Source organism: Emys orbicularis, chromosome 1 (assembly GCF_028017835.1).
Source record: "Emys orbicularis isolate rEmyOrb1 chromosome 1, rEmyOrb1.hap1, whole genome shotgun sequence".
Classification (NCBI taxonomy): domain Eukaryota; kingdom Metazoa; phylum Chordata; order Testudines; family Emydidae; genus Emys; species Emys orbicularis.
Genome location: NC_088683.1, coordinates 4,129,846 through 4,157,242, shown reverse-complemented (window position 1 = coordinate 4,157,242; position 27,397 = coordinate 4,129,846). Strand labels below are relative to the sequence as shown.

Genomic DNA, 27,397 nt, shown 5'->3' with positions numbered 1-27,397 from the left:
ATTTAAGTGAGGCCTTGGCCTCTTCTCCCTTGCAGCCAGCATCAGCTCTGGGCCTTTAACTGCCCTGAAGCAAACCCCAGTTGGTCACACAACAGTTGCTAACGATGTTGCTGCTTTGGCTAAGCAGCTGCCTCTCCAGCCGGGGTTGCTGGCCCCAGCCAGCTTGCTTCCAGGAGCAGGTGTGGCTCTAACGCCGTGTTTGCAAAGTTATTTCTTGTGAGCCAGAAGGGTGGTGAAATCAGTGCCAGTCCCTGTTTTCCACAAAGTCAGTACAGGGCTGATTCCTTAGTGCCTGGTGCAGTGTCCAGGGGGAACAGCCCCCAGTGAGGAGAGAAGCTGTGTAGTGCTCCTACGAAATGCCCATCGGCTGCTGCAGACTTGGGGCCCAGCGAGTAGCAGAGAATGATGCAGGCACTCTCCTAGCACTCAACACCAAACGATTCGTCGTAGAAGGCTTTGAGGCCGGGGTAGTATCTCAAGGGGAGCGTCTCCCCGAGAGCCTCCTGGCGGAAGTTCTGCCGCAGCCAGCCGTAGACCAAACTGTGCAGGAGCCCTTGGAGGGACATGGTCACGGCCTGCAAGAGAGGGAGAGCGGCGCTTTTAGCAACACCACCTGCGACTGTGCCATTTCTGCACAGCAGGGCCATTGCCCTCTGCTCTGCAGGCCTCCATGTCCGGGGAGAGATGGGCAGCTCCTCTCCAAACACAGAGTCAATGACAGAAAGTGGAAAGTTAGATGACTGCGTAACCAACTGACAAACAGATGAGCTTCCTCCTGCCCCAGCCAGGATTCCAAGGAGAGCAAGACTGACTGCCTCCCACTGGCAGGTAGGGTTACCATTCGTCCGGATTCTCCCGGACATGTCCGGCTTTTTGAGTTAAAAATAGCGTCCGGGGGGAATTTGTAAATGTCTAAAAATGTCCGGGATTTCCCCCCCATGCAGAGCGGGGCACGACTGACAGGGCAGCCGGCCGGATCCTGCCACTCGCATGGGGCTCCGTCAGCCAGAGCCCCTCCTCCGCTTCCCCCGCCTGCTGCCCAGCACGCCGCACAGTATGGTACGGTAAGGGGGCCAGGGGGTGGAGAAGGGGCAGGGGGGTTCTGGAGGGGGCAGTCAGGGGACAGGGAGTAAGGGGGGGTTTGATGGGTCGGGAGTTCTGGGGGGGCTGTCGGGGCAGGCAGGGAGCAGAGGGGGTTGGATGGGTCGGGAGTTCTGGGGGTCCTGTCAGGGGGCAGGGAGTGGTTGGATAGGGCGTGGGAGTCCCCGGGGTCTGTCTGGGGGAGGGGGTGTGGAGAGGGATCGAGGCAGGCAGGGAGCAGAGGGGGTTGGATAGGGCATGGGAGTCCCGGGGGTCCTGTCAGGGGGCAGGGGTGTGGCTAAGGGTCGGTCAGGGGACAGGTAGGGTCGTGGGGGGGGGGTTCTCAGGAGGGGGCAGTCAGGGGACAAGAAGCAGGGAGGCTTAGATAGGGGGTGGGGTCCTAGGGGGCAGTTAGTAGCAGGGGTCCCAGGAGGGGGCAGTCAGGGGACAAGGAGCGGGGGGGGGGGTTGGGGGTTCTGAGGGGGGCAGTCAGGGGGTGGGAAGTGGGAGGGAGTGGATGGGGCAGGGGCGGGGCTCCCCCCCCCAGTGTCCTCTTTTTTGATTGTGGAAATGTGGTAACCCTACTGGCAGGGTTAGCAAAAGACTTTCCATCAACAGCCAGGAGAAAAAGCTCTGCCTCGCTCTGGCAGACAGGAGAGAGCAAAGGCGCTGCGCTGAGCTAGGCCCTGGAATCGCTCCCCTCGAGCCGGAGGCCTGTAGCTCATAGGGCCATTTATTTACATTTGGGCAGCACCAGCAGAACTCACCCAGCCCTTGGACATGGTTTATTTCATTTCACTGTGCAGGGGCCACTGCGCTCTGTGCATGGACCAGTGCCTGCCCCCTCCACCCACGCAGCCGTATTGCCTAGCAGCGAAGAACCTGCCTCATCAGCACCTGAGTGCTACACACGCACACAGAGGAAGCACATACCCACCCAGTGACTGCACAGGCACCACGGGAGCTGTAACAGAAGCAACCCCTGCTGCCTGCCTGCTGTTTCACTTCCCACTGGCCATTGATCATTCTGCACTCCCAGTACTTGTCTGGTGGTAGCCTAGAGAGGTCCCCAGTCAGCGCCCCCATCATGCTAGGCACTGTGCAAAACTAAGCCAAAGACAGTCCTTCCCCTAACAAGCTCACATCTAAGTAGCGGCAGCACCGGCCTGTCAGGCGGTAGAGACTTCCTTACCATGGCAACATGAAGTGCAAAGAGGGAGGTGGGCTCGATGCTGGTGAAGGAGAGGATGCTGAGCAGGAAGGCTGTGGACAGAAACAAAGGAATGTGCAGTCATGGCTTTATCCTGCTCGTCTCTCTGGCCCTTTACTTCTGCACCTGCCTTTAACACGCAACCCTCAGAGTGCTGCTGGCCAGGCCCTAAGCCTCATCTGCCGTTTGTCCAGCACCTTTCCCCGGAGGATGGGTCCCCCCATGATTTACCAGCGCTTCTGTACACACACAGCTTCACCGCAAATGTGCAGCCCCTTCCAAAGTGGAAGCCAGGCAGCCTGCAGCGGGGAGAGGAAACATTGGCCTGTCCTGCTCCTGGGCACCTGCACGAAAGATTAAGGGCTCTTCTGAAAAAGCCCTACCCACTGAAATGAGTGCGATTCAACTGGTCCAGCGGGGGAGGAGGAGGAGCCGAGCCAACCCAGAAGGAATTGGAGTTCTGCGTTTCTAGGGCAGCCAGAGACTTCAAACCTGATGCTTAAAGCACAGAACATCTCGGGCACTGAGGCCAGACCTGTAGGCCAGATCCTTCCACTTATCCCAGCCTGGCTCAGCCAGACCCAGGATCACTGCTAGCACTGTTGCTAGAGCCAGCCTGACTCCTGCTCCTCAGCCTCTCCCTGAACACGTATCGTTCTCGGCACAGGGATCTCATGGGGGAGTGGAGAAAAGGCTGGGACCAAATGTTGGCCAGGGGTGGTGGGGGAGGCTGTGTGTTTGCACTTGATTGCACTGTGAAGGGATCATGGTGCACACAGAAGAGAGGACCAGTCATCAGTCTTGATCTAGTAGGAGCAACTCACCTGGTGTCCAGCAGATCAGGAAAACCAGCTGGAAGCAGCGAGAAATTTTGCACACGCTCTGGATGTTCCTGCTGGCGAAGCCGTCATTCTCCATGTTCAGAAACCGCACCTCACTGTTCCTCCTGCACCAGAGCTTCACCCTGCAGTAGAGGAACTGCCAGAGACAGCACCGTTCAACAGGCGCACTTCCCCTTGCTCTCCCTCCCCCCGCGCTGTTCAACAGGCGCACTTCCCCTCGCTCTCCCCCCCGCGCTGTTCAACAGGCGCACTCTCTCCTGCGCCGTTCAACAGGCGCACTCCCACTCGCTCTCCACCCCGGCGCTGTTCAACAGGCGCACGCACACTCGCTCTCCCTTCTGTGCCGTTCAACAGGCGCACTCCCACTCGCTCTCCGCCCCGGCGCCGCTCAACAGGCGCACTCCCACTCGCTCTCCGCCCCGGCGCCGCTCAACAGGCGCACTCCCACTCGCTCTCCGCCCCGGCGCCGCTCAACAGGCGTGCACACACTCGCTCTCCGCCCCGGCGCCGCTCAACAGGCGCACGCCCACTCGCTCTCCGCCCCGCGCTGAGGCTCTGGGCTGTGAGCCACAGGCCACTTGCTCAGACTCAAGGATATGACAAACGTATGTGCTCACTGTGCTGCAGCTGAGCACTAGCAGCAGGTACATGAAGAAGATGATTTTCATCTCCAGGCCCGTGTCCTTCCCACCTGTGTACTGGGAGACACAGGAAAAGCGCTGTGAGGCGGCTGCTTGGGGCATTATGCTGCCCCCTCCCCTGCCCGCAGCTCCTCCCCCACCCAGGCACCTGGCAGGGAATGGTGAGTACTCAGACCCACACTGCTCTGGGGATACGGGATGTTAGTATTCGTTAATCCCAGGCCAGGCGCTTTACAGAACAAACACAAAGGTGGGCACCAGCTGAGCCCAGAGGTCCAGCCCAGCCTCTCTTAGAGTAGCAGAAATGTCCTTGCTGGGGCATTAGCCCTGGCCCCTTCCATCCACCCTGCCCTTTGCCCGTCATGCACCCTGATCCCCAGCTCAGCTCCATCTTCCCGTTATTCCCAGGTGGCAGCAGGGGTAGGGAGAGCTGCCCCATGGGTAGAATGGTGGGGCGGACGGGAGGAGAAGCAATGTGTACTGGTTACCCAGTAAGGACAGTCCCCACCTGCCCACCCACCCCAGCCCCCGCAGGAGGGTAACAGCCATGAGCAATGGTGCAAGTGGCTGGAAACGGGAGACTGGAGGACAGCTGCTGCCTGGGAGAGCTTTTGAGCCAGGCTAAGGCTTTCTGGCACCTGGGCACTGCTCAAGAAAAGGGAGGTGGAGGAAGCAGAGGCCGGGGAGTTCTGACCTTATAGCAGACGTCCTGGGAGCGGTGGATGAGGATCAGGCAGCTGAAAGAACATTGCTGTGTAAGTGGCGCTGGCTCCTAGCACTTTATCTCAGCACGTTCCCCTCGGGAAGGGGGAGCTCCCAGCACAGCGGTGTGGTCTGTCTGGCAAGGCTGTGTACCAGAGCGCAGGGCCTTGTTCAGGGCACCTCTCTCCAGGGCACGAGCTGATGCTGGCAGGAGCTGAGTTCGGTGACAGGCTCCAGCAGCGGGCACGGCTGGGGCAGCTTTTCAGGATCCAGCTGTCACCGCAGCTGCAGTTCTGCACTGAGCCCGGCTGCGGGATGGGACTCAGGGAGAGCTGCATTCGCTGGCGGGGCAGGACTCGGAGCTAGTGTCACAAACCTTGGCGCAGGATCATTATGGACTGGGCCTGCTCGCTTCTGCACAGACCCGGGAGTAACGGTCCCGGCCCCAGCGAGCACGGTCTGGTTCAGAACAAGAGGCAGCCGAAGGCTCTGCGGGGCCTTCCCGGGGGAGGCTCAGGCTGCTGGAAGGGAGAGGGGCCGAAGCGCTACCTGGAGCAGTACAGGCTGTCGGCCCCTCGGGAGTGGTTGGCCGTACGGGGCAGGACGGGTTCGATGGACATGGGAGCGATGTCTCTCACCGACGCGCCTCTCAACAGCAGCTGGCCCAGGAACGTGAGGGCGGGGAGCAGCCTTGGCAGAGACAGACGGGGAGGGGGAAGGAAGAGCGTGAGAGGCTGGGCACGCGGTGGGGAGTCACCCCATGCACTGGGAAGGCTGTGCCTGCCCCCGGGTTGCAAAGGCGGCGGCACACCCCAGCTGGGGCTCCCAGGGCAGCACGTCTGACCCCGCATTAGAGATGGGGACCCTGAGGCCCAGAGAGCTGCGGTTACAAGTCAGACTGGGGCTGCATTATGCTGTCGCTTTCCCCAGGCCAGGCTGCACAGCCGTGCGGAGCCAGGAGGGGATGCAGGACGCCCTAGCCTGGAGCTGCGAACCAGGACAGACGCTGCCTCCCCTAAGCAGGTGATGCTGCCCAGAGCCAGACAGCGCAGGCAGGTGTCACGCACGCTCTGCGGCTGCGCCGCGCTGGTCACCGCTCACAAGCCTGCAGGGCCGTGAGGGGGGCCCAGGGCAAGCAGCTTTGTACCAATCCAAACCCACAAGTCAAAGAAGCCCAGCGGGCAGCACCTACCAGGCCAGGACGTAGGGCAGGCAGTGCTGTGCCCTCTCCGTGCACCTGCGCCTCTCCTGCAGCGGAGAAGAGCTGGGTCAGAAAGGGCCGCAGCCTCGCCGCAGGGCTAGAGACGGGGTCTGGATACGGAAATTGGAGCGTTTGGCACTGAGCCGGGTCCAGGGACGTGGCCCATTGTCCCGTGGGACTCGCAGGAATGTGCAGCCCTGAACAGTGGCATTAAAACCACGTAGGAGGGGACGGGACCACCTGGGGTCCCAAAAGCTGCCGCTCTGCACTTGTGTGGGTGCGTCTCTGAACCACTCCCTCAGGCTGACCGTTCTCAGAGCAGCCCGGGCCCCCATGGGCCACCAGAGGGCTGTCCGGGGGCCGGGCCCGGGAATGTGGGCGTCACATCACAATACACACATGGTAGAACAGGGAACGGGCTGCCCCAGGCACCCTCTTGACACAACACCCACTACTAGCCAGGGCGCCAAGGTAACCGGCTGCCGGCTAGAGAACACCGAGACCTACTCGCTGCTGATCAACCTGGCTAGGAACTTGTGCCCATCCTGCTCCCTTTCCTCCCCTACCAAGGTGTGGGTGGGTGACCACAGCGCCATCCCCCAATCTCCTCGGGCCAGGGCCAGCGGCTGGCAGGTCTGAGGGATGCTCACGGCATGGCCTGTCCCTGCCTGGAGGCATGTGGCGTAACTCTCCCTCCCGTCTGTCTCTCTGGTCCCCCTGTGGTGTCTGTCTGCCACCAGCAGCTCCATCTGGCCCCTGGCCTGGTTGTGCCCGGTGGGAGAGAAGGACCGCCTCAGACATTACAGCAGGATGTGGGAGGAAGGCCTGGTCAGCCCCTACCTGCAGAGCGGTCACGTGCGTCACTCTCCAGCCACGGATGGTGCGGTTCACCTCGTACGCGTAGACAATGACCATCAGGAAGGAGATCGCGTAGAACATCTGAGCAAGAGAGAAACTGAGGGTCACACCCAGCAACAATCCCACCTGCAGGCTTCTCGGAGGAGCCAGGAGCCCCGCTGGGCCCCCGTTCCCACTAGCCTTTCCTGCCTTCCCCATGCCCAGGGTCCTGGTGTCAGCGCTGCTCCCAGGAACCCCAGGGGGGTTGGGCATTGTCCAGTCTGGTAACGACACCACCACGGCTCCGGGGTTGGGGGGAGAGGAACCAGCACCTGGGCACAAACCTCGCCCCCCTCCCACCCCACATCCATCCCCGCAAAGGCTCAGGCCCCTGACTGGGGCCTCCCTCCTGGCTTTCCAGCCGTGCTGCATAGCAGGGCCTGATGGCGGCCATCTCAGCTGACACACATGGATTTGAACCGGGACCATCCAGAGCTGAGCGCATGAGTCGCCGCAGCCCAACCTCACCAGCTAGGCTCTGTAGTGGGGCCCGTAATGGGTTCCCACCCAGCACGGCCACGTGACACGCTGACGAGCGGGTTCCACACGCTCCCGGTAGCGGAGCTGGATGGGGGCAGGCCATGGCACAGAACAGTCCTGCGGTAGCCAACAGGCTCAGCCACTCAGTGGTCCCTGGCTCCTCTAATAACCCATGACCATGTACCCCAGGCACATGTCCCCCCACCCCACAGGATCCATTTGGGCTCAGGCTTAGCACTCACCACGGGTTCCAAAACCACGGTTCTTCCCCCAGAGCTATGGGAGCCGGTGGCTCCCACCCCGATGCAAAGGGCAGCAGGTGTCCCATGTCTGGACTGTAGTAACCCATATGCGACCGTGTCTCCTGAAATCTGAATTGAGCCATTGGCTCAAACTGGCTTGGAAAAGACAGGGTCACGTGGAGTCAAAACTGTCTGGAAGACCTTCAACCCCGGGCTAGCAGAGCAGGCTGGCCCCTTTGAGAGCAGGCCCTATCAGTCGCCGTTACTGGGGCCGGTCCGCTAAGGCATTTAGGGTGGTTTTGGGTCCCAGGGGGATCCTGTGGCTGGCGTGCCAGGGCTCTCTGAAGAGCTGAATAGGACTCAAACCCAGAGCCCCTGCAGGCAGGTGGAGTAGGAGAGAGCGAGCGAGGGGCTGGCTGCCAGGGAAGGCAGGACACGCCGCACAGGAGGGGCTGTGGAAGAGGCCCAGGACTGAGGGTAAAGTAGCAGGAGAAAGTGGCTGGGGCAGCGTGGGGTGGGTAGGGGCTGGAAGCCCAGGGCTGGTTCTGGTTTAGGCGCCCCAGGCCAGTGTTGTCAACAGAGGCGGAAGGAAACCCCACTTCCACTGCATCACCAGGGGAGGGCTCTGGAGCCATCAAGCCCAGGGAGGGAGCAGAGCTGCATCACCCTGGGGTGCTGGCGTGAGCGCTCCACCTGGGGTGGGTGAAGGGCTGAGGTGTGGCACCGTCTCCCCCGGGCAGGAGTTGAATCTCCATCCTTGTGACCCCAACCCGGGAACAATCCTGGATTGGCCCCTGCAAGTGGGGCCTGTGAGGGCTCTGATGTTCCCAGAGTGGAGGGCACAGCCCAGCACACCACGTGCAGAGGCAGCACGACACACCCACCCCAGAGCTCATCCGCGCTAACAGTTACAATCTGCAGCTATACCAGGGGACGCGGCTTCTAGAGAACCAGCAGCAGCAGCGACTTCTGAGCAGGGCACAATCGTCACCAGCCCCAGCCCGCACATCGATCCCCGTGCAATCGCACCCCCACCCCCACCTGTGCTCACCATGGCCAGCATCAGGCCATAGGGGCAGAACTCGTAAGCCAGGACAAAGCGCTGGGCTGGAAGGAGCTGGATGGCAGCCGTGATGATCAGCACCAAGGCAGCCAGGAAGTCTGCCAGGGACAGAAGGAAGAGGGGGCGCAGCTGTGGGGAAAGCAACAAGGTTAGTTAGGGACGATGCTGCCAGCAGGGAGCAGCCCCTTTTCCCCTGCCCCCCCTCTGGTACACGCCTGCCTCCCTCCCTCCTTTGCTCTGCATGGTGTGTGGCCCAGAGCTCCTCTGCCCTCCCCTGAAGGTGATGCCCTCCTGGCCTGGGAAGAGAGCTGGGGCACCCGGAGCCCAGAGATGGAGGCAGGGCCCGGAGGCGTGTGTGCGTGTGCGAGTGCGTGTGGTGGGGGGGGAGGGACTCCTCTCCACTGAGGGAGCAGGGTCAGAAAGGAGCCTCTTTGGAAACAGTGAGCGGAGTTTTGCTGCCGCGTCTCTGCACCCGTCTGACAGCGAGGGAGGCACCTCACCAAGAGGCTGCCCCATCTCACTCTGACTCCGCCCTGCCTGCCCTCTCCAGGGGATCCGTGGCCTCTCTGCGGCCCACGGCCATCCAATAGCTCAAACACAGAAATGCTGCTGTCGAGCGAGAGGAGGCACCTCAAACATGGCTGCTCCTGCGTGAGCCTCCGCACAGCTCAACCCTGCCTCCTCCCATGTCCCCTCCGCCACCAGTACACGTAACACTCTTCCTAACACCCTCTTCCTTGTGCTACCCCTGTGCCTGGAGGGGGGAGGGAACAGGCCAAGGAGAGATGGCATGGATTAGGTGCTGCAGCCAGACCGCAATTCCAGCAACCAATGAGCACTCAAAGCATATGAGGCTCTTGCTGGGCTGACCAAGCCATGGGGCAGGCCGGCCCCACTCCTCCTTTCCCTGACCCAAACGGACTGGGCCATCACTGATCTCTCAAGACTGTCCTTAGAAGACTCACCTAACTGAGTCCCACGCAGAGATCCGTCAGACCAGCTTCTGCCTGGTGTCAGGGTGAACACATGCAGCTGGGCAGCAGGGGCTCTGAAAACCCCATGAATTATGGGGTTTTCCCCATGACCCGCAGCTGCTCCAGCTAAACACCAGGAAACACAGAACTAAAGAAATGCGTATTCCAGGGTTGGCCAGGGCCGCGGTGAACTGGCCACGGGATTAGGATGGACTATTATGGGGCAGGATTAAAAACCCTTGGGCATGAACTGCCCCGTGAGGTCGCACACTCTCCACTTCTCTAAAAATCCAGGGAGTCTCGAGTCTGCAACAGACCTGGCTGTGGAAGCATCTCCTCCTGAGGGTGGATACAGCAAGGACCGAGCTGCTGCCGACGAGGCTGAAATGAAAATACAGCCAACGGTTAGTCTCCGTCGCACACGGCCACCGGGGCATGGTGTCCATCGATTAGTCTGCACACAGCACAGCTAACATCCCCTTGGGCCTGGGCTCAGACACAGGCCTGGGTCTCGGGGAGGTCCCCACTTTGCACCCACTCTCCCAGCTGGGATATCTGAAGTGCAAGGCACTCGTGTGAGTTCCCAGCAGCTGGTTTCCAAGCCGGGAACAGGATCAGAGTCCAGAACCCTCCTGCCTCCCAGCCCGTAATGTCCCAACCTCTCTCCATCCTGGTCACCCTGGGGGGCTGGAGTCCAGGTGCCAGCGCTCCCTGCTGCAGTGGGGCTCACGCTTGTTCCTAGACTGCAGAGAGAGAAGAGCAACGGGACAATGGGGATTGGAAAGGAGCTGGCATGTGGCAACAGAAAAGCACTGAGGGGGATGGCTTCCTGCTGGACTGCTGCCTCCTGCTGGTGGATTCATGCACCAGCAACCTTGTCACAAGCCCCGCTGTGGGCTGCTCACTTCATCTCCACAGTGGAGATGACCATTGGTGGCTTCCAGAGAGAGGGGCCCTGGGATGTTAGGGGACGTGGTGGTCTCCAGAAGGAAAGGTGGATTCCACAGTCCCCTCCCGCTGTGGACAAGACTGGACAGGATGAGGGGGAAAACCCTGGGGCTGGGGATAATGCATCCCCAATGACCTTTGCAAGCTGGATGCAGGAGCACGCAGGGTCTGCCCTGGCGGTACCCTGCTGTCAGACCCCAGATGTATCACTATGGCTTGGGACCTGCACTAGCACTGCCTGGCTACCTGAGAGCACCCCCAGAACCTGGCTCCGTCCTGCATGCGTCCCTAGTGTAGGGATAAGAGCAGAGGCCTCGTTGATGCAGATATCTGAGCTCTTACATTATCTTCCTATAGAAGGGGGGCAGCAGCCAGCGTGGGGGCTACCAGGGGAAAGAGCTTGGCAAGTGGCCATGAGCAAAGTGCATCCACATTGGCCCCTGCCTATCCTGACCCCAGCTGGTCTTGGGACAGGCCTCAGGTAAACGGACCCACCTCAGAGATAAGGCTGCCAGGTAGACGCGAGTCAGCACAAAGATCTAAAAGGAGAAAGGGAGATGACGGCGGGTTAATCACGAGTCCCGTGGTCTTGATTCAATCCCTCCCCGGTGCAAGCTGAGGCTCTGCCCTCCACTGCTCAGCGAGCACCCCGCCTGCGCCTGGCAGCAGCGCCTTGCTGCCCGAGGCCCCTCACCCTCCCAGCCAGGTCACCAGCGGGGAACTTGCCCCAGCTGTTTGTCAGCGGAACAGAGCAAGACATTGAACCCTGGGCAGGCTCCATTCCACTCGGCAGTGTAAACAGCCAGAGATAGGGAAGCGGGGGGCGGGGAGGAAGGGGCTCGAACTTCCAGCAGGGACACACTAGAAAATAGGCAGAAAAGACCCCGGTTTAACATGGCAAGCACGGAGCAGTGCGTGTTCCAAGCTGCGTGCAAAGAGCCCATGCGGGGGCATGCACTGCTGCGGGCGAGGACGCTCACAGCGGAGCAGCTGGCTTGCAATGCTGCCAGGGAGCTCGCTAAAGGGGTTTGATAGAAAATGGGGTTTCAGACAGAATTAAAAAAAACGGGTCTGGTTGAGTGGATAGAACCGATTTTTTTTTCCCCAGTAAAGCCTTGAGTTCTTGGCTTTAAAATACACCTGCTGGTTTGGGGCGGGGGAGAGGTCATTGGTTTTGTTTGGGGGTTTGTTTTGTTTTACACTGAAACTGGCTTAGAAAACAAGGCTTTTGTAGGGTTGTTTTTTTTAAATCTGGCTCTCACACAAGGCATCATTTGGTATTTTTCAACCAGCTCCAGGAGCAGCTTGGGAGAACCCTGGCGACTTCTCCCAGCCTCTCCTTGGGCAGCAGCAGAGCAGGACGAGATCGTATTGGTGCCTGATGCTCTGCCATTAATAGCAGGCCTGGGAAAACTATCTGATGATCCTGGGCTGTGCTAGTCTCCCAGCAAAGGGCCGGAATAGGGAACAATCTGCCCTGGCCTCAGGAGCTGGGCCAGAGAAGGTCTTTACCCTCTGCAATCACGGTGTGCGCCTGAAGAGGAGTAGGTGGTGACTTGGCTCTGGTACCCTGTCCTACCGGTATTCTGGGTGGGGTTTCCCCAGCTTCTGCCAGGCTAGCTCAGAACAGCACAAAGGGTGAGAGAGAGAGAGGAGCAAAAGTTGCTTGATTCTCCCTTCAGTGTCTCTGGGAGACCAGCAAGAACTCTTGCTCTGGAGTTTGCTCCCCCTCATTCCCAGACCGGGGTGCAGCCCCCTTCCCCTGCTCACAGGGGACATGGCTGATTGCTGTAAGGTGAGGAGCAGCCCCGCTTTAGCCTCAGCCCATGGGATGCCCTCCTGCCAGCATCGCTGAGTCACGCAGAATCCTTTCCCTCTGCCTCTTGTGGGTCACAGCAGCCTGGGAACAGGGAGTTCCCGAGAGCAGCTTCTGGCTACATCGCCTCTCTGAAACGCTGGGTCTGGCATGGTGCAGCCCCCCGAACAGTACAGCTTTCCCCCAGTTACAGATGGAGAGAAAATGAGCCATGAAGGGACAGATGGGGTTGAATGACTCAGACAGAGACAACTAAAGCGCCCAGAGAGACAGGCCATCCTACAACTCATTCAGAGGATAGAGCGACTAAATCCTGGTAAGAAAGAGCTAGATTGACAGGCACGGAGCAGAAGCTACAGCCTCTGACAAATGCAGCTCAGTTCCAGAGAGGAAACACAATCAATCATCTTCCGCACAGCACGGGCAGGAGCCCTACAGCATGCACTTTGCAGCTGGGAAATACATCAGATCCACCTCCCTGCAGGCTGTCAGTTCTCGTGTGGATCCAGGAGCGCCCCCTGAGCCCATCTATGCTGGACACACCGTTCAGTGCATGGGGAGGTGACCTGCTAGCTTCCACCGAGGTGGTGAGTGTGGCGACACGGGCTCTGAAGGACACCTTTGCAGAGCCCATGTCATTTTCTGGGGTCTCTACAGCCCTGGTTCGTGCGTGTGGGTTGGTACCTTGTCGTTGGACAGCGCTGACGCGCTGTTCCCTTGACTCGTCGCGTCCATGCCGGCTGTACCCTCTTCTGTTGATTCCAGAGCAAAAAGCCTCCCAGCTCCTCCTCCTGGGCTGGGCTCCTGCAGGCGGTGGTGGCGCTCAGCACCCGGGAGCCTTTCTCCCTCGGAGGTTGCTGCTGACTGAACTGCTGCTGTAACCTTTGCTTGTTTGGTTTGTTCCACACCCCTGTCACGGGGAGGGGGTAGCAGCCTGGAGAGCATGGCTGGAGCAACCCGCCCAGCCAGCCTTCCACTATCTCACAAAGGGGCCAAGGCACAAGCCTTCCCTTGAAGCCCAGCAGCTTCCCAGAGCACCCTGAAGCCACCATGGCTGGATCGAGGTGGGGATTAGATACCCGGTCCACAGGGATTGCAAGAGGGGACAAGTCACCTCTCTCTGTGCATGTCGCATCATCACGGACTCCCACCCATGTCCCCGCTACATCACCCAGGGAGGGGGCGGGGCTGACATAACTCACAGCTGAGGGGCCAGGCAGGAACGTTGCCAAAAACCAACAACCCTAAGACAGTGTAAAAGGTGCAAAATTCAACACTAGCCGCCCCCTCCCCTGCTTCCTTTCACTCACACCTTCACCAGCTCCTGAGCACGCACCTCACAGCCGCTCGGCCCAATGCGTGGGTGCAAGTCTTACATCACCTCTCACAACCGCTCTGAATTTAACCCATTGTTTCAGTGCCACTCAACTTCCCCTGCTTGGGTGACAACACCGTCACAGCACTATACAGCTGGCGCCCCACTTCCCCGACGTGGGCGAACATGATCTCCATGCTACAGCAGGGGGAAACTAAGGCCTAGAGTGAGGAAGGGAGTCTCCGAGCCAGGAATGCCAGCTCCCGGCCCCGAGCCACAGGACGCCATGCTGCCTTCAGCGATGGTTTCATTGGCTCCTCGTGGGCGCGGCCATAGCTGTGACTAGGAACAGTGTGTGCAGGCTGAGTGAACACAGCCCAGTCTTTCCAACACAGCTTTTTGTTGCCAGTAGAATCAGTCTGAACATGACTGAAATTAGACCAGTCGGAGGAGGGCAGCTGAGAGAAGAGGCCTTCGAGGACAGGACGGAGGCCAGTCAGCAAGTGGAAGTTACGAACGCAGGAAAGGCAAGTCTGGCCATGTTGGCCGGGAACATGCAGAAGGAAATTCACATGATAATGCAAAGGAACAGACTGCATGTTTAATGAGGCCCATGTTTAACAACCGTTGGCACATGACTTCATACACACACACAAACCCTTCAATAAAAACATTCCCAATGCTGCGTGGCGAAGGATGTCTGTGTAAAGCCCCACCCAGCTGCAGCTCTCCAAACGGGAGGAGGGCAGAGACTGACGCTGAGTCACTTCCTGGCCCAAGCACAGGACTGGAGCCAGGAACACCCAAGAACCTGATCTCTTCTGATACCACCTCCCTTTGCAGATTTGGGCAGGTCCCAGGTTCTCTGCTTCAAATCTCCCCCGGTGGGGGACCAATCCTTCTCTTCTGGGCAGTGCTTTGAGAGATGCAACGCACCACACCGCAGAAAGGGGGAAGCTATTATGATCATTATTGATGTTTGAAAGCCACCTTCTGCCTCGTGGCAGTCTGAGCTAACTCCTCACCACTTCCGTCAGCCTGGCTGAGGAGCCCAGCGGGCTTCCAGAGCAGCGACGCGGCTACATGGAATGGTTCAGGCTCAGAGCCTGTCTGTTCACCAACTGCCACGTTCTCAGTACAAGACTCCCTTGCCGCACTGCTGACCCCAGGGAAGGGACATTGGGGGAACAGCTGGATTATGTAGATTTGAGAGGGGAACACATGAAGTCTAGGACAGAGCATTTCCAGCAGCAGGGTAGGGCTTTCCCCACTTCCAGGTAACCTGTTGCTTCTCAGACATAGCTGAGTCCTGGCAGCTCCCTTGACTCTACACAGCAAGTCCATGCAACAAGATGCCATTCACCCAGCAACAAGATTATGAAGTCGGGGACAGCACTGAAGGCAGAAGACTCAACCTACTCAACTCTGCTACTCCCTTTTGCTTACATTTCAACACATGGCCTCATTACACCAAACTGTCTGTTAACACCCTATATAACACACACTTCTCACACACCCGCATGCTCCGTATGCTGCAGCTCACACTGTCAGACATATTTTGACTTAAAAACCCAAGTAAGCCAAGATTGAAGAAAATCAGTTACAGAGTGTTAAAGTTATGAACATTTCAAGTCAGTAAGTTGAAACTTCTGAGTTTAGATCAATTCAAACTCGGAGCGGTTTGCACCGTTGCAGAGCCAGGAAGCATTTTAGCTTCGATTCTGTCTGATCTGTGAGCGCTGGCTGCTTGCTCGTGTGATTCTGAGAGCGGCCCTTGTTCCACCACAGATCCGAGCCTGCACAGCTGACTAGCAGGGGCTGGCACACAGGGGCCATGAGTACTAGTCACCAAAGCTTCAAGGACCAAGCCTTGTACCCGGAACAGTGACCGGGAAAAGCTCAGCGACAGCCCTGGAATAAGCTGCCACCAGTGGATGTAGAATCCCCATCCCTCCAGATTTTCTAGGCTAGAGCAGTGATCTTTCAGGCACGGTCTTGGGATGATCAAGTCAGTCCTGCCATCACGTACAAGGACGGAGTAGAGGAACCACCATTCAGTCTCTTATTCTCCAGTCCTTTCCAAAGGATCATAGGACTGGAAGGGACCTCAAGAGGTCATCTAGTCCAGTCCCCTGCACTCATGGCAGGACTAAGTATTATCTAGACCAGTGGTTCTCAAACTTTTGTACCGGTGACCCCTTTCATGTAGCAAGCCTCAGTGTTATCCCCTTATAAATTAAAAACACCTTTTTATGTATTTAACATCATTATAAATGCTGGAGGCAAAGCGGGGTTTGGGGTGGAGGCTCACAGCTCATGACCCCCCATGTAATAACCTCGCAACCCCCTGAAGGGTCCTGACCCCGTTTGAGAACCCCTAATCCAGATCATCCTCGACAGGTGTTTGTCTAACCTGCTCTTAAACATCTCCAATGACGGAGATTCCACAACCTCCCTAGGCAATTTATTCCAATGCTTAACCACCTTGACCATTAGGAAGTTTTTCCTAACATCCAACCTAAACCACCCTTGCTGCAATTTAAGCCCATTGCTTCTTGTCCTATCCTCAGAGGTTAAGAACAAAATTTTTTCTCCCTCCTCCTCCTTGTAGCAATCTTTTATGTACTTGAAAACTTATGTCCTCTCTCAGCCTTCTCTTTTCCAGACTAAACAAACCCAATTTTTTCAATCTCTCCTCATAGGTCATGTTTTCTAGACCTTCAATCATTTTTGTCGCTCTTCTCTGGACTTTCTCCAATTTGTCCACATCTTTCCTGAAATGTGGCGCCCAGAACTGGACACAACACTCCAGGTGAGGACATATAAGTGTGAAGTAGAGCGGAAGAATTACTTCTTGTGTCTTGCTTATAACACTCCTGCTAATACATCCCAGAAGGTTTGCTTTTTTTGCAACGTTACACTGTTGATTCTAGATCCCTTTCCGCAGTACTCCTTCCTAGGCAGTCATTTCCCACTTTGTAGGTGGGCAACTGATTGTTCCTTCCTAAGTGGAGCACTTTGCATTTGTCCTTATTGAATTTCATCCTATTTACTTCAGACCATTTCTCCAGATCATTTTGAGTTCTACTCCTATCCTCCAAAGCACTTGCAACCCCTCCCAGCGTGGTATCGAAGCACCAGGCAGAGGCAAAACATGGCCCATCTCCTAGCAGTCTGTGGAAACACACCCGGAGGAGTAAGCTCAGTAACGCTCAGAACGGCTCTGGTCAGTGGCAGCCAGAGCAGTAAAATTACCAGCCTGGAGACCCCCCCTCGCCCATTCTAACTCTGGGCCTTATTCTGCCCGACATGCTGAGTGGAACCTTACTTTATGAATAGTCCCATTGGTTTCAAAGGCGCTACTCAACGGAAGGTTGGCCAAAGTGGGACCACGGAGACTAGGGGAAGCAGACTCCTCCTTTAGACCTCTCAGCAGGGTCCATAGCAGTAAACTACCTGCACTTCTTAGGGTAGGTCTACTACATGCCGGACCAGCGGGCAGCGATCGATCCAGCGGGGGTCGATTTATCGCGTCTTGTCTAGACGCGATAAATCAACCCCCGAGCACTCTCTCGTCGACTCCTGTACTCCACCGCCGCAAGAGGCGCAGGCGGCGTCGATGGGGGAGCGGCAGTCGACTCAGCACAGGGAAGACACCACGGTAAGTCGATCTAAGTATGTCGACCTCAGCTACATTATTCACGTAGCTGAAGTTGCATAACTTAGATCGATTCCCCCCCCCCTCTCCCCGCCCCAGTGTAGACCAGGCCTTAGAGAGGTGAGACGCACAAGGCTGAATTCTCTTCCCCGTTACACTGCTAGTAACCTGGAGCGACTCCACTAGACTTCAACACAATAGCAAAAGTCTGACCCCACACTTCATTGAAGAAACTCACTCAGGCCCCATCCTTTCTGCTTATGTTCCCAGCAGCCCGACATCCAATGAAGTGTAGGTATCCAGCCCCTCTTCTCCTGGCACCATCTAATGAAGTGTTTACTCCTTGGTTTTTCGGTCCCTTTCCAAGGTTTCCAGCAGGCACAGAATCTGCCTGTGGAGTTTTTGTTTCTTCTGTGAGTTTGCTGGGGGAGCAAATGGCAGCTGAGGACTGAGGTTTTCCATTTAAGTCAGTTTCTGGAATGGAATGGAGAGACCCTTATGCATCACCCAGTCAGGGTGCTTCCCTTTGTGGTTGGCAAAGGGATCACCACAATGGCAGTCTGCCAGCATCTGTTATTCACCGGCCAGCCCGATGTTGACTAATATATGCTGGTTAGCATACAAATATATATCATATTAATAATATGTATTATCTGCACCATATATACATACTGTATATGGTGTTAATGTGTGTGTGTATATTATACACACACAAAGCACCAATAATGTAATAGTGATAGAACCTAATCTGGTTTGTACCATAATCCTGTTCACTTATGCTAAGGATTGCATAATACCTTGCATTTGCTGAAGTCAGCATTTGGCACAAGCTGATAGGAAACTTGTCAAAATTAAGACACATTCGTTCTCTGTCATGGTACAAGCTAGGGAAGGACCTTCATGGATCAGTACGTGGAATGCTAACATCCAGAACAAAGCTAAGGAAGGAACAGAACAAGAAGTTAGGGAACTGGAACAAACGGATGGGTTGGATTTTAGTGTCGCGTAAAGAAATGGAATAATAGCAGGCGAAACCTGTAACTTGAGGAACGCAACTTCTGCATAAGATGAAAGTTCCATCGCTTCGTGTGACTGCTCTTTGGAGACTGGTATGGTCTAGAAACTTTTTCCTGTATCTCATTAATAAACCCGACTGATGTCGATCATTTGGTCTCGAGTATATTTCAAACGAAATAAACCAAAGTGTGGTCAAGCAATTGACTATACAATTTATCAACACCGATCATCATGGAGGAGAGGGGCTGCTCGCACAGCACTTTGAAAGGCTAAAACACGATGTACAGGAGGCTATTACATGTCACTGCTCATGCTCTCCATAACTTCCCCACACCTTAGTTACTGCTGTCACTCAGAAAGCTTTTTCTCCCAAGAAATCTTTGCTGAGACACTGCTCCCATCCGACTGCAGCTGGAAAGCCCTGCATAACTCAAGGACCTGGTCAGAGTCACTTCCTCGAGGAAGATCCCAATGCAGCATTGTGCCGATTCCAACGCAAGTGCCTAGGAGCGCTAGCTGAGCAAAGAACATGTCCTTCTTCAGCACCCGAGCAAACAGCACGTGTGTCATGCTGACGCAATTGCGTCCACTTGGCAACTGTAGCCTGGAAGCATTAAGGGCTGCTCCTCCTTCGACTTTGCAGCATGCTGCCAACCTGCAAGGGCAAGCACGACTGCCTAGATACTCAGCACCACATCCCTGCAGTACTGCCAAGGAAAGAAGTCTCCTCCAAGGCTGCAGAGCAACACAACTCCAGCTGATTAAATGAAACCATCTATTTCCTGTCCCAGTTCCAGGGCTCACCAGTGGAATGGAAACCCAGCAGGAACACCACACGACAAAGTGCCAGGAAGGAAGCTTAAAACAAGGTCAAATGTATGTGCTTACAAACAGGCCCCTCTCTGTTCTGTGACTGCAGAACTGGGCGCCAGAATCTCAGCAGTCATTAAAAACAAAAAAATGTCTTGCCCACTTGGGTGAGAAAACCCTGAAAATCTGAACTGAGTGTAACCAGTAAAGGGCTGGGTTCCAGAGTCTGCAAGCAGCCTCCAACAGCGGCTCTGAAAGGTGCGAACTGCCCCATTCGTTTCAATGTGGTGCTGGTGATGCCAAAATGAATGGTAGTTTAAACATCAATCCTATTTGACTGTTGAGCATGTTAGCAAAAGATCCAGCAAGTGTGATTATCACAGGCCCAAACTCCCCCCTCACAGTTTTGCAGGTGCGGAGTTACTAAATAGATTCATCATTTTTGTATTTAAATTGTTAAAATCCTCCATTTTTAAATTTAAATGAGGCTGCCACAGAGCCTCCAGAGTGCCACAGAGCCCTGGCACCTCAGGGCCAGCTTGTTGGGAGTTTATAACCAAGCCAGCGTTTTACACTCTCACAGCCTCTGCGGAGGATGTCCAAGTGCTTTACAAAAGCTCCTGTGAGATAGGAGAGTCTGATCCCAATGTCGATCTGGGAACAGGCCCCAAATCCCTGACTCTCCGGACTGATCCTTGTGTACCCTGATCAAAACTCAGTTTAATGATGCAGCATTTGAGGCCAATAATTATACACCAGGTCTGTGTGTAAACTGAGACAGGCTTTGATATACCTATACAAGGACATCAATGGTTACATTCAAAGCTGAATGATGGGAAGGGAAGCTATAATTTTAGCCGTGTTACAAACACAGACTAGACGCCTTGTGGTCTGGGTGTGCCAATGCACTATGGAAAGGAAAGGGTTAGCGTCATACATTTGGGTACCCAGACAGCCTCTATGCTTTCTCCCCAGAAAGGCAAAGTTACCCACAGGAAAAGGAAAGGAAATTGTTGAAAGCTCGAGTCCTGTCTACTCTCACGCCTGTCACATCGGTATCCATTGCTGGGGGTGGGGAGAGAGAGGGGTTAGGGCAATCTGCTCCCCTGTTAGTTCAGCACAGAGAAATACAGGCTTGACAGCGTGGGACTTGCATGTGAAGAGGCTTCTACTTCCTAACCAGGCCAGCCACGGGGCAGTTGTCCCTTACTCCCAAGTGAGAGCCAAGGAAGTCCCTTTCAATAGCGCAGGCTCTGCAGCACACTCAGGCAAGGAAAAAGGACAGGGTCACATTCCCACTGGATATGCACCATGGAAAGCAGGGGTTCTGCACACTCAGACTCCACCTTCCATGGCAATCCAGAAAGACACGTGTTTTCCAGACAGGATAGACCAGGACCCAGCCCCCTTGGCGGTGTTGCAGCTCTAGGCTGGTGCATGTTACATAACACAAATGGGATCAGAAGGTGCAGAGACGTACATGAGGAAGCAATGGTACCAATACACTTCGCGTCAGACTACCCTTCTCACCCAGCCAGCAGACTCCAATACTCAGAACCCCCAGCCTGATCTTCTGCCCAACCCCTTCCCTGCCTGGCTTGTGTTAGAGGCCAGTCCTGCAGCCCATCCTGAAATGAGTAGTGCTGCTGTCTCTCAGGTGAGTCAAAGCCTTACATTGGGCGGTGTAGCAGCCATCAGTCTTGCCAAAGGGCTCCTGGGCCCAGCCAGAAAGAATAGTAATGCTACTGTTTCCAATGCTATATTTGCAGTGGTCCACCAAAGAATGTATTTCAAACCATTTCAGACCTCTGTCTGCTAATCTCATTTAATCCTGGAGACGTTTTGGCAGAACCTCTGGATTAAAGTGACAGTGGGCCAAGCCCTCACACACACACACAGGTACTTTACTGCAAACCATATTTCCCCAGTAAGCTATTGGGCTCTCTCTGCTCAACAGACTGGAAGAAGCAGTGAAGGGTGTCGGAAAAACAACTTCTTCAATAGTTGTGCTCCCCCCTCAAAAATTCTGAACAAACGGCTAGGTGTAAGAATATCCGGGATGGTGGACAAGCCCCATAAAGCCTAACATGGTTGCTGGAGGTCAGCTCGCCATTGCAATCCCAGGCTTTCATCACCACCTTCCTGGGATCTAACACATTTAACACTTGATTCCCCTTTGCCCAAGAAGGTTAGAAAACTCAGATCTAACTTGATGAGACGGGTACTTTGTCCTTTTTGTTTTAGAAATGGCATGGAGCCATTACTCAGCCCCTTGGTTCCAATACTTGGCAAAGCAATGCCTCTCCCCCCCCCCCCACCTTCTGCTTCTCCTCCTACCCTCATGCTTAATAAGTGCATGGTTTGTACGTGGAAAATTCCCAATCTGAAGTAAGAAATTTTTTTAGGTGTACTTTTACTCCAATAGAATTTAGCTCTCTCCAACGTCTAGCACTGTTCCAGGCAATCCGAGGAGCTATTCTGCTCTCTCGTGTAAATTTGGCTGTTACAAATACTCACTAGCAGCCTTCAGGAAGTCTCTGAGGAACTTTTTAATATCTGGATAGTAGCTGGTCATTAAGACTCATCTCTCCCTGGTTTTCAGGGTTCTTTTAAATGGTAACGGATTAAATCATAGTGTTGCCCAGTCTGTTAAGTACTTTTCCTTTTATTTTTAGGCCATGAGCCCATTTGGAGTTTTAAGACCCAAGCAAGTGACCTAACTTAGTAAGTTTTCTCCCCTCTACACTTGACAGGTTAAAAATAAGGAACATTTGATTAAAAAAAATACTGATCTCATCAGTGGGGAACCTCCTTTTATGAAGTCTTCACCCCGAGTGAATTCTTGTGGCATAGAAAGTTGTGGTCCTAGTGGAATTACTGAGATGACAATTTGTTTTTTGGCCTAGTGCTAATTGCACTAGTCTAAAAGCTCAGTATTCTGCTGAAGGCTCCCATGCCCTTGACACATGATAGACACAAATAATTAAGTGCAGAGGTCCTGGGAAGGATGGTTAGTTCTTCTCGTACAGTTAGAAAACAGGAACATGTCACCATAGAAGTAAAGTAGTTATGAGCAGGACCCGGGTTCTCATCTCTTCCCAGAAAGCCACCAACTGCTGTTGGCTGAATGTCTCATAATAACCTGCTTCTCCTCTGGACTGAAGTGCAGTATAGTCAATATGGCAGTTAGAGTCTGCTGACGGCCCAGTGAGTCCGGTAAGGTCAAGAACCGATAGACAATGTTCTTAAGATATTCCAGGTTGGCTCCCTCTCTGCTCTTATCCCTTAAGTTCTTCTGGATATGGTCTTGAAGGGTGGATACCTCTTCCCTATGCTTCTCTTCCTCAACCAAAAGTCTCTCCTGGAGCTGGTGAACTTCCTTCTCCAGTTTGTGCTTCTGCTTCCTTAAGGCTACAATTTCTACCTCTTTCCGGGCCAGCTGCTCTGCATACAGAAAGAAAGTGGGTTCATTGGTGGCAGTAAGATGCAGAGCCTGGGTGAGGTTCTCAGAAGAGATTGCACCCATGAAATCATCACCGCTAATGTCACTCCCTGATGCTAGGTAGTTTTTGGATCCTTGAAGCCCATAAGGTATGGCTAGAGACCTCAACTGCTCCAGCTCTTGGTCCTTTTCAGACAGCACAGCCAGTGCTCTGTCCCGCTGCTTGTGCATCTCTTCCTCCAGCTTTAGTGCCCTTTCCCTGTAATCCAGCTGGCATTTCTCTAGGTCCTGTCTGTGGACCTGCTGCAGGTGGGATACCTCTTGCTTCTTGGCTTCCATTTCTTGCTTGTGTTGCTTTTCCATCTCCTCACAGGAGAGCCGAAGTGCAACGTATTTCTCCTTCAGCTCAGCCAGCTGTTCCTGGGTATCCTCTAGCTCTTTGGCCAGGTTGCCATCTTTGGCTGACTTGTTCTTGAGGACCACTTGTGCTCTCATCTTGTACCTTTCAAATTCCTCCTTCAGTTGCTTCAGCTCTTGTTGGTAATACAGAGCAGTAGCCTTCTCCCCATCCCCAGCCTCAGTGCCCTTTGGCAGCTCCAGCTCACAGAGTTTCTCTATGTCCAAGGCAGGCTGACTCTTCTTGGCTGCCATCTGCAGCAGCTTCTTCAGCTTCTCCATTTTGTCTTTCAGAACATTAACATCCAGGCTGGCTTCCTCAATGTGAATGTCCATTGGGGATCGGCTGGAAGCAGCGATGGCCAGAGTCTTGTTTTCCAGGTCTAACTGCACAATGCGGTCCTTTAGTTTCTGAATGGTCATTTGGTCTTTTTGTTTGGCTTTTTCGTAAGTGCCAAGCAGCTCTGACACCTCAGAGACCTGGCTCTCCAAGCTGGCCACTCGGCGCTCCTCCATCTGGGCATGCTGACGGAGCTGCTCTTCTGCCTGTGTAGTCTGGAAACAAAAGGAGCACAGACAGGTTACACTTCTGTTTTGTTTCATACTAGAAATTTGTGGCGGGAATTAACCTCGGTCTCCTGAATCCCAGGCTAGCACCCTAGCCACCGGGCCATCCTTCCTCTCTCACAATCAAGTCTGGGCCATTACACAGCTAGTCTGGCCCACATTTAAAGGATAAATAAACAAAGGATCAAATGAAACAAGAAACAATTTTCTATTTGCATTCCCCATTCTCAGGCAAGAAGTGCTGCTATGCAACACCGGCACTGGCGATGAGAGGCATGCCAGCACTGGATCTCTTAAGGCCCTGTTTTTCATATGGAATTTCTCAAAACCTGTGTGTAATCTAAAGGATGCAGTAGTCGCAACTGCACTGGGTACAACTGCAGCATCTTGCGGAGCTAGTATCATAGCCAAATTCAAGTAATCTTCTCCACTGGTCAGACTCCCTTGGGAAATCCTCTTGTTAGAGGCCATTTTCCAAGGACAAGACCACAGAGGAGTGCGAGACCAGAGATAAAATGAAATTAACGCCCATGTGTTATCTGGTGGAAGGAATTTTCTAGACACTTCCAAATCCAGAGGGGAAGAAAGAATTCTGGAATGTTAACAGGAGGAGTTGGAGATTTTATTCTGGAATTCTTTTAGCAGCAAATCCAATTACTGGAGATGATTTCTATCCCCTCTTTAATATGGGTTCACCTACTCATCGCTCTCTTCCTCCATATCCCTGGTTTCTGCCCTTCTCTCTCCCCACCTGCACATGAGAGGCCTTTGCCCTGTTGTACCCGCCCCGCAAACGTTACAAACAGTGATCACAAAGGGCCTCAACAGCAGAGCTTCCCCCGGAATACCATGAAACTTACAAGGACGGCACAAGACACATCAGTTTCACGTTGCTCCCACCAACACTGAGGAGCAATTGCGAATGGCAGCATAAGATCTTTCTCAATGGAACAGACAATGGTCCTTGTAGTCGGATATCTGGCTGCCAAGGAAGGTGTGAAACTGTCAAAATGCATCTCACTGTGCATGCAGCACAGCAGCAAGAAAAGAGGAAAGATTTTTTCATGACCCCAGCTGGTGACCAGCTCAGCCCCTGAAGCTGAAGGGTTAAAAGCCCTTCTCATTTCACTTTATCTTACTGAGTTATTTACGTTAGCATCCATTGATAGAGAGGTCTGTTGATTTACAAAACACTACATTAAAATTATTTCTCTAATAATTTCAATTAACACTGCTCTTGCACTGCAGGATCTTGAAAAGTTTTACAAAGGTACAATCATAGGAACTGCCCCAATGGCTCAGAAGTGTTCTATCCACTCCAGTATCTGGTCTTGGACAGTGGCCAGGATAACATGATTCACAAGGTGGTGTAAGAAACTCTATAATGGAGAATTATGGCATACCTGTTCATAAAAGAAGTTTCTTCCTACTCCCATTGGTTAGTGGTTGACTTTTGCCCTGAAGCATGGCAGTTTGTATCCTTATTAAGAAGTTATTCCTTCTAGTGGAACAGTAGATTTTTTTTTAAATCTCTTATTTATGAAGATGCAGGATTTATGTCAACCCAAACTCACTACAAATCTCTGTGTACTCACTACTGCTTTCTTCCTATACAAGATGTTGGCTAGTGCACCCTGGTGTACAAACAGAGAATTACCTTTCTCATCTCTTGCAGCAGCTGTGCTTGAAAGTGACTCTTGAGGCTGGCCATCTCCTCCTGCAGCTCCTGCAGCCGGGGGTCTGGCTTGCTGTTCTCTTCCTGCATAGCCTGCAGTTCTCTCTTCAGCTCCTCCACCACCCTGCTCAGCTGCTTGGTCTGCAGTTCAGACTCTTCCACACGGTCAGCCACGTACACCCTTCCAGCCAGCGCTTCCCTGGTCTCCTCCAGCTTTAGCTCCACATCCTGGCGCAAGGTCCTCTCACTTTGCAGCAGCTTCTGTAGCTCCCGCAGCATAACGGCATGGTCACTCTGCTCCTGGGCCCGGTCATGTTGCTGTGTGATTAGACGAGCTTTGGTCTCTGCCAGCTGCTCCTGGACACACTTCATCTCTGCCTCCAACTTGCTTCTCTCTTCCTCAGCCTTTTTACTGGCCTCATCCAGGTCCTGCTTCATTTTTTTCTTGTCTGCTAGGTATGAGGCTTCCATGCGGGATTTCTCTTGGGTGACTGTAGCCAGGGAGCTGGTCAAGGTGGCCAGCTGAGTCTTCAGCTGGAGCACCCTTTTGTCAGCCTCATTAGCAGCGGCTGGCACATCCCCACTGCCAGTGCTGACGCCACTCTCTGATCCACTCGCCTCCTCCGATTTCAGAAGGGAAGACCCAGCTGTGGTTCTCTCATCTTCGGTCCCCAGTTCACCCTTGGCACTGGTCAAGCTGGCAGCAGTGTCCACACTTGTAGCTGTCCCCACGCTGTCTTCACTATGAACAGAACTCCTGTCATCAGCAGAGTCAGCAAAGGAAACATTGGAGCTGGCAACGTCTTCAAGGTGAGCTCCGCTCAGGCCAACGTCTGTCTCATGGGACACGGACAACACTTTTAAGCTAGCTTCCAAGGCTTCCTTTTCCTTGAGCAAGCTCTTGTAGGCTCTAACAACATCCTTCAAGCGAGTCTGGTACTGAAGAAGCTGTTTCTTCTGAGATTCAATAGTCTCCAGAAGATCTTTTTTACTAGGACCACCTCCAAAGTTCATGCCAAACTTCTCCATGACTCCTCAGCGGCTGTTCAACTTTGCTGCTCATGCAACCTGAAAGGAGAGGGAGAAAAAACATGAGTGAAGGCTACATAAATAGCCTTAGCAAGTCTTAAAACAGATGAGTGCAGGCTACTGTATGAGGCAAAGTATAGAATTATAGAATATCAGGGTTGGAAGGGAACTCAGGAGGTCATCTAGTTCAACCCCCTGCTCAGGACCAATCCCCAGACAGATTTTTACCCCAGTTCCCTAAATGGCCCCCTCAAGGATTGAACTCACAACCCTGGGTTTAGCAGGCCAATGCTCAAACCACTGAGCTATCCCTCCCCACAATGCTGACTTCACTCCGGCCACATAGAGCTCATGGGCTAACAAATCTGTAGAGCAGTAGCCCAGGACCTAATGATAGTCTGAGGAGCAAGCACACACATCAGAAGATTCTGAACGCCAGAGAACTATCCTCAGGAAAAGGCGCAGACTAATTACAGGACTGGGAACTTCAGTGACTCCTGAGTAACCCCAGTTTTGTCACTGACTCCACGGCAAAATCCCTCCCCCCCTCTCTCTGTGCCTTACTTTACCCATCTGTAAAAGGGGGCTAACACCCACCTCTCAGAGGGGCTGTGGGGCCTGTGAACCCCCTCTCTCTGTGCCTTACTTTACCCATCTGTAAAAGGGGCTAACACCCACCTCTCAGAGGGGCTGTGGGGCCTGTGAACCCCCTCTCTCGGTGCCTTACTTTACCCATCTGTAAAAGGGGGCTAACACCCACCTCTCAGAGGGGCTGTGGGGCCTGTGAACCCCCTCTCTCGGTGCCTTACTTTACCCATCTGTAAAAGGGGGCTAACACCCACCTCTCAGAGGGGCTCGGGGCCTGTGAACCCCCTCTCTCTGTGCCTTACTTTACCCATCTGTAAAAGGGGCTAACACCCACCTCTCAGAGGGGCTGTGGGGCCTGTGAACCCCCTCTCTCTGTGCCTTACTTTACCCATCTGTAAAAGGGGCTAACACCCACCTCTCAGAGGGGCTGTGGGGCCTGTGAAGTGCCTTGGAGAAGAGGGAGACGGAGGCCAGGCCCGCCCCGTAGGCCAGGACTGCAGGCTGCCGCCCACACGCCGGCCTGGGGCTGCGGGGCCTGGGAGCGGCGCACACCCCGAGGGCGGAGGGCGACTCAGACCCGCCAGGGCCTCGCCCCCCACCGCGCGGGTCCCCGCCCCGGCCTCACAGGGGGGCGGCTGGGGTCCAGCCATGGGCGGGGGGAGCCCCGCAGCTGCCCCAGCCACTCCCTGGCCGTAGGACCCCGGGGCCGCCTCACGCCCCAGCAAGGGCGTTTCTCCTCACCCGGATCTCCACCTCCGGCTCCGCCGGAGTCCGTCCGACCTTCACCACGCATGCGCGTATCCC

The 27,397-nt window shown here is 54.5% G+C and overlaps 2 protein-coding genes across 2 annotated transcripts; both read right to left on the bottom strand.

The window, feature by feature from the left end:
- Positions 1 to 12,831, bottom strand: LOC135894379 (transmembrane protein 116-like). Its single transcript, XM_065422443.1, has 12 exons — positions 12,781 to 12,831; positions 10,776 to 10,819; positions 9,650 to 9,713; positions 8,347 to 8,487; positions 6,517 to 6,615; positions 5,668 to 5,723; positions 5,025 to 5,165; positions 4,468 to 4,510; positions 3,750 to 3,830; positions 3,115 to 3,268; positions 2,273 to 2,343; positions 1 to 575 (listed from the first exon to the last, which is right to left on the bottom strand). Exons 1-12 carry the CDS (start codon positions 12,829 to 12,831, stop codon positions 420 to 422), a joined length of 1,101 nt encoding a protein of 366 aa, XP_065278515.1. The 3' UTR covers positions 1 to 419.
- Positions 12,832 to 21,544: 8,713 nt separating this feature from the next.
- GCC1 (GRIP and coiled-coil domain containing 1) lies at positions 21,545 to 27,397 on the bottom strand. Its single transcript, XM_065412510.1, has 3 exons — positions 27,335 to 27,397; positions 24,959 to 26,044; positions 21,545 to 23,289 (listed from the first exon to the last, which is right to left on the bottom strand). Exons 2-3 carry the CDS (start codon positions 26,003 to 26,005, stop codon positions 21,985 to 21,987), a joined length of 2,352 nt encoding a protein of 783 aa, XP_065268582.1. The 5' UTR covers positions 26,006 to 26,044; positions 27,335 to 27,397; the 3' UTR covers positions 21,545 to 21,984.

Coding starts and splice junctions, on each gene's coding strand:
- LOC135894379 (XM_065422443.1), bottom strand. CDS start 12,831: ATGGACGCGACGAGTCAAGGGAACAGCGCGTCAGCGCTGTCCAACGAC. Junction 10,820..12,780: donor CAGCGCTGTCCAACGACAAG/GTACCAACCCAC, acceptor TTCTCCTTTTAG/ATCTTTGTGCTGACTCGCGT. Junction 576..2,272: donor TTGCACTTCATGTTGCCATG/GTAAGGAAGTCT, acceptor CCTCTCTTGCAG/GCCGTGACCATGTCCCTCCA.
- GCC1 (XM_065412510.1), bottom strand. CDS start 26,005: ATGGAGAAGTTTGGCATGAACTTTGGAGGTGGTCCTAGTAAAAAAGAT. Junction 23,290..24,958: donor TGCTGCAAGAGATGAGAAAG/GTAATTCTCTGT, acceptor TTTTGTTTCCAG/ACTACACAGGCAGAAGAGCA.